Consider the following 10,016-nt stretch of genomic DNA (forward strand, 5'->3'; position numbering starts at 1 on the left):
TTAATGTCGGGCTTCCCTGGTGGCGCAGTGGTTGAGAGTCCGCCTGCCGATGCAGAGGACACGGGTTCGTGCCCCGGTCCGGGAAGATCCCACATGCCGCGGAGCGGCTGGGCCCGTGAGCCATGGCCGCTGAGCCTGCGCGTCCGGAGCCTGTGCTACACAACGGGAGAGGCCACAACAGTGAGAGAGGCCCACGTACCGCAAAAAAAAAAAAAAAAAAAATCATTAATGTCCATGATTAACTAGAAAAGTTTTTGAATTTCCACAAGTTTATCAACAACCCAGTGTCAACCAATATGTGTGCACTCGCACCTGCATACATTGTTATGGCCCAGGCACAGTGTTAAGTGCTTTCTATACATTACCTTAATATTCATTACAACCATCTCTCCCCACTTTACAGATGAGAAAATAGGCTTAGAGAAGGTAAGCAGTTTGCTCACAGTCACATAACTAGTAAATCTAGAGTCCAGCGAGTCACCCAGGCAGTCACACTCTAAACCACTGTTATTCTTCATGAAGTCTTAACAATCATACTCTACCACAAGAACACAAACAAAATCTTCATTTAGGAAGCTATTTTTGTCCCTGTTTTGATATTAGCTGGCACTGGGTACTTAGTTGTAGTGTTAGCCTCTATGGTTCTCATTTTATGCTGAGCATACAAAAATCTGTTTCTTTTTCTAAATATTGGAAACAATTTACCAGCTGTTTTAAAGAAGTGTTTTTGAATTTTTAAAGTTAGTGAAGCCAGACCAGAAAGGAGGCACACTTGCCACTGAAGGAACTGGCTGAATGAAATGGAAAAAACTGGTATCTGAGTTGCTTTTGTTGACCGTTTTCAGGTTTTATCCATGAAACATTTCTGCATGCCCACAAATAATTGTTGAGTCATTAAAGATTCCCGGCCCAGATTCTACTGTACTTTTAATAATAATTCCTTTTTTTTCTTTTGCGGTACGCGGGCCTCTCACTGTTGTGGCCTCTCCCGTTGCGGAGCACAGGCTCCGGACGCGCAGGCTCAGTGGCCATGGCTCACAGCCCCAGCCGCTCCGCGGCATGTGGGATCTTCCCGGACCGGGGCACGAACCCGTGTCCCCCTGCATCGTCAGGTGGACTCTCAACCACTGTGCCACCTGGGAAGCCCCAATAATAATTCCTTTAAACAGCAAATAACAGTAGCTACTTATTCACTTGTGAAAAAAAGAAAGTGATGCCATATGATGATATGCAGCTAAGCCATAGCTCTAATGATAAGATATTCCACAGGGTCAAGAACATGCTGAGAAGATTAATGGTTGAAAGTCCCAGCTCTGGAGTCAGACAGGCTGGATCTGCCCCCTGGATCTTCCACATATCAGCCATGTGACTTTGGACACACCACTCAGCCTCTCTGGGCTGCACCTTCCTCATCTGTGAAATGGAACTAATAATCCTTAGTTACTCCTTTTATGAATTTCAAATGAGATAATACACATAAAATGCCTAGCACAGTGCTTGGCATATGGAAGCATTCAATGAATTACAGTTATTACTGTGACAATCATCATGATAGCAAATGAAAACTGTCACCCCCAAAGCAACTGCCAAGCTTATATCTAAAGCTGTGTACATGCTTACATTTTATTCTTTGGAAGAAAGACTACAATGTGAATTGCTACCAAATTTTAAAACAGAGCTTGCTAGAAATAATGATATGTAACTTATCAAGATGAATTGCCGGAACTCAAACATAGCACTATAAATTTCAGGAATTAACTTATGAAATGATTAATTATAGACCGATGACAGATGTGTGTCCACAAAAAGCTTAGGTGCACTCCGGAGCAGGATCGGGAACCTCTGGAAATGCCAGCAGTCCTCGGGATACTGCTGAAAGCGCGTGAAGAAAAGGTAGAATCTGCGGAAGACTCGGCAGGTGTCCGAGAGCTCCCGCGCACACCAAAAGAAACAGGGACAAATAAATAGAGGTAATGTCCACAGAAGGCTTAGGAGCATGCCAAAGCATACATTAGACCCAGCAAACACCCTCAGCATCCTCACGGGAGTGCTGAGGACATCTAAAATACAACAAGAATTAATGAAAGACCCGGCAGCTCTCAGAGAGCACCTGTAAACACCAGAAGAACCAGAGGAATAAATAAATGGTGGTGATGTTCACAAAATGCTTAGGAACACTCCAAAGCACAAACCAGAACCAGTAGAACATCTAAGAATATTCAGGAGACCACTGGGAACAACTGAGGGAAAATGCAGATTCCGTGGAAGAAGATCTATCTGATAGGCATCAAGAGTTTACACAAACACCAGAGGCGCAATACAACCAGAGAGTGAAAGCAACAGGAACTCCCTATCCCCCCAGTGGAAATGTAGAAAAGGTGAAAACGTCACAGGTTTAAAAAAAAAAAAAAAAAAAAGATTGTTTAGGATGCTTAAAGAAAGGGCAGAACCAGTGGAAGACCCAACAGGAACCTACGGCCCTATGAAAACTTCACAGCAAATTGTGGACCCAGAAGATAAGACAATAATATATTCGGGACAGTTCCCAGGGAGAAAGGTGAATCAGCTGAACTCCTGACAACAATTAAGAAATTTCTGAGAACTTCTGTGGAAAAGACTGAACCCATGGAAAACCCAACAGGCACCAACAGACAAAACTCCTAAAGAAAAGGGAAACCAAGTAGAAGACTTGACAGGTCTTCTACAATTTGCAAAACTGTAATACAGTGCGACTCTTCTCACTAACCTCAGGACAACTCCAAAGCAGATATGTGAATGGACAGGTTCCATTCACATTCTACAGGCATGTTCCATTCTACAGGCATGAAGAAACCTAAGAAAACTCCTGAGGCACATGCAGTAGAAAATCTGGCAGACATTACAATACTTAGGGAAACTCCAAATTTTAAAATCTTGTTCACAGGAAACCCTTAGGAAGGAGTCAGATATATCAGGGGAATTACAAGGAAAACCAAAACATCTGTAGGTTTTTAGATGTGAAAAATACTACTCAAGAAAACCGAGTAATAGAAAAAATATTAGAACATACAGAGTGTACATGTTTTTCAAACAAAAGAAAATGTAGAAGGCCATACAAAACTTTTTCTTCAAACACCAAAAGAGGGACTTCCCTGGTGGTCCAGTGGGTAAGACTCTGCGCTCCCAATACAGGGGGTGCGGGTTCGATCCCTGGTCAGGGAACTAGATCTCTCATGCATGCCACAACTAAGAGTCTGCATGCCACAACTAAGACCCAGTGCAGCCAAAATAAATAGATAATATATTTTAAAAAAATAATAAAACATCAAAAGAAAACCTGGAGACAATAGTTATCAGTACTTGATTGAAAACATCAAGAAAAAAGAAAAATGCAGTTGAAGACTTCTTGGAATGCAAACACTTATGGCAGAATCGAAGCAGAAGACATGCTGTTTGGAAGTGGACTATAGTGGATTTGAGGAAATGTTTGATTCAGTGAACAAAAATAAGGCTGGACCAGGAGATCTCAGTCAAGAAAACTCCTCTTGTAAGCCTTGTGAATATGAAGCTAAAACTAATGCCTCTGAAACTGAAGACATGTAGCCAAAGAACATTCAAGATAGTCAAAGAACAAGATCTATCCTAAGAAACAAAAAAGATTAAAAAAAACTAAACATTTGCCTAGTCAAAAGAGAATGTGCAAAGAGAGATAAATGTAAAGAAATATGAGCTTGATTTTCAAGAAAAGCTGAGTCAGGGAATGTCCCTATATCCCAGACACAGATACAGAACTGATACAGAACTCAAGTCTCAGTTGCTTATATTAACAGAAAAGATTCAGATAGGGCTTCCCTGGTGGCGCAGTGGTTGAGAACCTGCATGCTAATGCAGGGGACACGGGTTCGAGCCCTGGTCTGGGAGGATCCCACATGCTGTGGAGCAACTAGGCCCGTGAGCCACAACTACTGAGCTTGCGCGTCTGGAGCCCGTGCTCCGCAACAAGAGAGGCCGCGATAGTGAGAGGCCCGCGCACCGCGATGAAGAGTGGCCCCTGCTTGCCACAGCTAGAGAAAGCCCTTGCACAGAAAAACGAAGACCCAACACAGCAAAAATAAATAATTAATAAACTCCTACCCCCAATATCTTCTTAAAAAAAAAAAAAAGATTCAGATAAAGAAAGATGAAAAGAATACTGTGAAGTTTCCAAGAGAAAAACTCTGAAGATGGAGCTACGAAACAAAAGACAGAGACTGTAACATCAGAGGAAGAAGTAAAACTGGTGTAAATTTACAGGAATCTGATAGCTTGGCCATTTCAACAAGGGTTATGCACGTGGTGACAAACCAGTGAAGAGTTTGCAAGAGAAAAGTGAAATCTAGAGTGAAGAGAAGATACTTTTAGTATCCAGGAAAATAATCAAAAATTAATTTTGATGTGGTAAAATCTTTGGTCAATACAGAAGAGAAAATTCACAAAACCAGAATAAAACAGGAGCAAATCTGCAAGATTCTAATCCTTTGTCTGATGAAACAAATGTAGCCAACAAAGAGGCAGCAATAAGACAAAGAGGTAAATAAAGATTTATTGTGTTTGAAATCTGGAAAAAATAAGTCTTTGCTAAAAAGATGCAAAGATTTGATCTCTGCCCCAGTGTGACAGAGAAAATTCTGTAGATAAGAACAAACAGATACGTTTACAGTCATTTAGTGGATGAAAAGGAAAAATTACCTCATTCAAAACTGGAAAACTACAGAAGTCACATGCGAATAGAACACAAAATAAACACTTTGGAAGATACTGTTTTACCAAAAGAAGAAACTTTGTGCAAAAAGCCAAGGCATAACCAGAGTGATATTAAATTCCAGCAAAGATTAACCTGGAGTTCTAAACGATGAGTTTGGGAGAAAATATCTACTGAAAATCCAAAGCAGGATAAGAACAACACACAAAGAAAGAAAATAAGAACTATAAGATATCAAGACAATGCAGGTGCTTAGCTAGGAGAGATAAAAAGTAATAACCTTTAGTTTAAAGGCAAGCCTAAATATCCTCCATAGAATAATTTTTGCCATAAAATTAAAAGTGAATTCTGCAGGTAAAAGAGAATAAATAAATAAATAAAATTAGGTTCTATATGTATTTAAGTATAATCAAAGTATTGGTTTTATTTGACATTTAATTATTTTATAGGCAAAATTTTAAAAACATAATGAAGACATCCTTTCTACCCCTATGGAAGAAAAGATGTCTTAATTTCTTGCAATTAGCTGGTTACTTGATTTAATCTTTGGTTGACAAAATACTTTCCCTTAGCCTACCACTTATTAGCCTTTTCACCAACGGATGAAAGGAGAATGAATGAAAAAATAAATTGTAAACCAGTGAGGTCAGACATAAACTTGTCAAATATTCTATTATTGATTGGTTGTCTGTAACTTACACTTTTGGAGAGATGGTTAATGCTGGGTTGTTCAAAATAAAACAACTCATTGTTTCTCTTAGTGTGGAAATCCAAATTAATTATGATTCACAAAATTTTTACAAGTCAATACAGAATATAGTATATACTATAATAGTATAGTATATAAAAATATAGTATAAATCTCAACACCACCTCATGTGTATAACATATCAGTTTCAGCTCTGGATTGTTTCCTTTATTAATTCCACTTGAGAGAAACTATATACAAAAAGTACAACATTAAGATACTTACCATATTGCCTTTTAAACTGTTGAGGCCATTTCCTTAATGTTCCCTTTGGCCTTCACAATTGAATCTTGTTTTCCTTATATAGTACACCTCATGCCCTTTGGCATAATTGCCAATGCCATTTTCCATGGCTGGAGCACACCCACATTTGCAGAATGTGGCAATTAATGGCCTCTTAAAACTATCATTATATCTCAAGAAGACATTTTCCTCTTGGTTATGATACTGAACAACACCATTACAAATTGCTTTTAAGCAACTGGTGATTATATATATATACACACACGATTTAGAAAATCAATCATGTTTTCTCTCATTCCAGATGGATTCTTAACATATCCAGGGCCATTACTTCCCTACTCATGAGAAGTCAATGAAAATAAAAATGTTTGAAATGTTTTAGTATGTGAATTAGTTTGATAACTGAAAACCAGGAGCAAAAGTTCGTTAGTACTGGAGAACCTGGCATTTCCAGGTGGCTTTGTTTAAGATATGGTATGTAGCAGCCCTGCAAAAGATATCAGTCACAGACTATATATCTATATAGATATGTCTGTATCCATATAGCTACACCTGCATTCTATACTATATATAGAATATTAAAAATAAGTAAAATCAGCATCTCATCATGATTTATTTTCAGGTAAAAGAATAAAACTATTATCTACATTTCTATTTTCTACTAGTTCTATGTAATAAATAACTTCCAGGTGAAATCTATAAAACTGACCACCAAGATATTGCCGTTAGTGCTTTAAAAATGTTTCTATCCAGGTATTCTACTGTTGTGAACACATGGGTTCTGTGTGTATTAATATGGTATGTTACATATGTGTGTGTATTGCCCTGAGATATGTTAATTTATCACTAATAAAAATAGCTTTTCAGGATTCCGCCCCCCCGACAAAATTATGCCTGAACAGAATCATGCTTGGTAAATCAATGAATTATAAGGAAAAAACCAAAGTAAACTCATTTTTTATTGAACTGGGGGATGTGAATAAAAGCTTGTGTGATGTGTAGGAAAAAAACAAGTGTAAAACTTGTTGTAACTTTAAAATTTAGTAGAATTCCATTGCATGATTGGTGTCACATTATAGACATTCTGAATTTTAGGGAGAGAAGTGTTCCATAGCTGGTACAAGGAAAACATCTTGGTTCATATTTTAAGTGTATTTTCACAAGATTTTGTTGTACACTTCTAGATGTTGGTAGTAACAACATAGAGGATATACTTTATATACTGGTACTTGGATATTCAGTTAGATGTTTCAGATATGGGTGAGTTTTTAAAAGTGTCTAAAACAGTGTACCCTCAAAGAATAAATCATTTAAAGGAATAAGGCAACCTTCCGGTTTGTCTGAACAGTGGGTGGTACTGACAGCCACATGTAATTAAAATGTAGTGTTTGAGTAACATTAACATTTGTGATTATTCAATATAATGTGATTTCATTAAATCCTGTACCATTCTCAAAAAAGTTGATATAGTCTCAACTGCTGATGCTTTCGCCAATTCACAGCTTAAAATTGCTTTTAAATGATAAAGACACACATTTCATATTTTAATACATTACCATATAGTCACACATCTAATACAGTTTGCACAGAGAAAGATTTTAATGTTTTCTGTTTTAATACACTTCAAATGGTTCTCTTTAATGACAGGGTCATTAGCTTTTAGAAGTTTAGAGTAAACCATTCTCTTCTCTTACAATTCAGACATCTTAAGATTTCTTAGAACTGTCAGGCTTTTTCAATCAGCTTTAAAAAGTTTAAAGTAATCAAATCATTTTCTTCTAATACAATTCAGATATTTTAAGATTTCTCAGGATTGTCAGAACTTTTCAATCATAAGAACAACTTGTCTAGATACACGTGTGAGGTCCACTGTGTAATTTTTCTCAGTGTAATACTCATCCTTCCCCAAGAGAGACCTTTTGTATTTGTTTTCCTTCTTTTTCTTTCTTGATAATCACAAACTGGAATAATTATATGATATACAATGTGTTTACTGTACACAGACGATATGCATATGTACATTATACATAATGCATTTTAATATATTACTTTATATTACCATTTGCTTAAAGGACATTTCACAGAATGGTAGAACTGATACAACGACACGTTTTTTTCTTTAGATAGGTTGAATCCTTCTGTAGTACCTTACTGCACAATTATGGCTTTAAACAAAAGTCACAAGTCACAACAAATTATTCTTCGCATAATGTTGTGAAGTGTATTCCAAATGGAAAATGGAGGGAAAAGTGCGTGACATCATGCTTCGTGGTATGGCATACATGTATCAATGCTTTTTACATATAACTATGACCTTGACTACATACATAATGTATGGTTATTATAAAAAGTTATATATTATGCCACAGTACTAAAAATAAAATATATTCTTCTTAAATAGTGAAAATAAGGTATCCTTCATGTTTTTAATCACATATGTTTTCTCGTTTGACCATGCCTCTTCTTTTTCCCATTGTAAATGAAATAATGTCCAACATTTTATTAAACAGTAATGATACAGTGTAGACAATTTCTGGGCCATTAAGGCCTAAAAAAGGTGCTAAGATGATTATCTTGTCATTAACTGTGGAGATACCCTCCGAATGCGTTTATTTAATACATGGTAAAAATATAAAAATAAAGGACAAATAAATATAAATATCTTCTCAGTTATTGAAAAATCAAAAGTTCAACTGTACCTTATTACGAGTATGGTCCTGGATACGCGTAATTGCTGCATAAGTACGGCAACTAACCGGATATCACGGCTCTCCCCCCACCAATCTGTGAACTGTGACTGTGCTTGGCCAGGAAGACACGGAAGGGTTTTCTTGGGTTCTCCGCAAGGGAGGGATTCGACCATACCTAGGTGCTGCTCTCCCAGACCCGCGCGCATCAGTCTCCAGTCATGGCTCACCTCCTCGCCCTCCGCCCATGCTGGGAGACCTTGACCTGTCCAGGCGAGAGGGAAAGGAGTGCAACTGCGTCCCTCTCGCTTCATCCCTAAAGGTTACTGCCCTTCCCCCGAAGCTCATATGTTCTCTGATTCGGGAAGCAGGCACTTACAAGTGAACTCAAGCCGAGGCGAGGCTTAGGGCGGGGACGTTCTCCAAAGTTGCGCTCTGGCCTCGTCTGCTGCTGTCGCCCCCGCCGCGCTTGCCTAACGTTTCCTTGAACCGAATGAAACGTAGGGAAACTTAACATCCCGGGGGAGGCGGGGGTGGGGATGGCCCCAACCCAGTCTCCGGGCGACAGGCGGGGTCTGAGGCAACTGGCGGCGGCGGCCGCGGCCACCCCGGCCTTGCGTCCCACCCGTAGCCCCCGGCCTGGTTCTGTCCGCGTGGTCCTCGCAAGGCCCCGGGCGCTCAGATGAGCGGGAAGCGGCGCTCGGCGCCGCCGTCGGACTCCCCGGCGCCTCCACCTCGCGGGCGGCCGAGCACCGACACGGGCAACACGACCTCCCCGGGACTGAACTGCTGCAGCCGCATGGACTCCTCGTAGGTTGGCAGGTACTTGACCTCCTCGTAGCTGGGCAGCTGCAGGAAGACCGGCGAGACTACGCGCAGCTCGTGCTCCGAGGCGCAGGAAGGGGCCAAGCGCCCGCCGCCTGCCCGGCCCCGGCCACCGCCTCCACTGTCCAGCAGCGAGTCTTGAGAGCCGGCGGCCGCCTCGTCCCGCAGCAGCGCGGGCGAGTCGTCGTCGTCGTCGTCGGGCGGCCCCGCGGCCCCCGGCTGCCCGGCGCCCCCCGGTGGCCCCGGCCGCGCCTGCCCGCGCGGGTACCTGCGTGGGCTGGGGCAAATGATGCGCTGCAAGAAGTAGCCGATGGCGAAGAGCACCAGCAGGATGAGTAGCCCGGAGAGCTTGCGGACGAACCAGCCCACGTTGTCGAGGAAAGCGTGCAGCGGCAGCTTGCAGCAGCGCACCGCGGTGGCGTTGGCCGCGTCGCAGCAGCGCTCCCGCTCGCCGCACGCCAGCTCCGCGCAGCCCCCGCCGCCCCGCGAGGGCGCCACCAGCGCCAGCGCCAGCAGTAGCAGCAGCAGCAGCAGCGGTGGCGGCGCCGGCGCCACCGACAGGCCCTCGGCCGTGACCCCGGGTCCCCACATGGCCCGCGCGTACCGTTACTAAGGTCCGGGGGCGCGGGGGTATCCGTCAGTCCGCGTGTCCGTCAGTCCCTCCCCGGGCGCTCCGCTCGGGTCCCGCGCGCCGCCTCCCTTGCCTCTGCTACCTGCGGCCGAAGCAGTCCTCACTTGGCCACGCTTGGGCGGAAGGAGGAGCCCAAGGCGCGCCGAGGCTGCGGGAGGCGGC

The 10,016-nt window shown here is 42.1% G+C and overlaps 1 protein-coding gene across 1 annotated transcript; it reads right to left on the minus strand.

The window, feature by feature from the left end:
• Positions 1-7,086: 7,086 nt before the first annotated feature.
• CUNH3orf80 (chromosome unknown C3orf80 homolog) lies at positions 7,087-9,814 on the minus strand. The gene has a single exon (XM_027113849.1). The coding sequence runs from the start codon at positions 9,812-9,814 to the stop codon at positions 9,077-9,079; it is 738 nt and encodes a 245-aa protein (XP_026969650.1). The 3' UTR covers positions 7,087-9,076.
• Between the last annotated feature and the right edge of the window lie 202 nt (positions 9,815-10,016).

This window comes from Aethalodelphis obliquidens, unplaced genomic scaffold (genome assembly GCF_003676395.1).
Source record: "Aethalodelphis obliquidens isolate GAN/ISIS:26980383/991018 unplaced genomic scaffold, ASM367639v1 scaffold1, whole genome shotgun sequence".
Lineage (NCBI taxonomy): Eukaryota > Metazoa > Chordata > Mammalia > Artiodactyla > Delphinidae > Aethalodelphis > Aethalodelphis obliquidens.

What these genes read in the sequence shown, in the direction of transcription:
- CUNH3orf80 (XM_027113849.1), bottom strand. Translation starts at nt 9,814, where the DNA reads ATGTGGGGACCCGGGGTCACGGCCGAGGGCCTGTCGGTGGCGCCGGCG.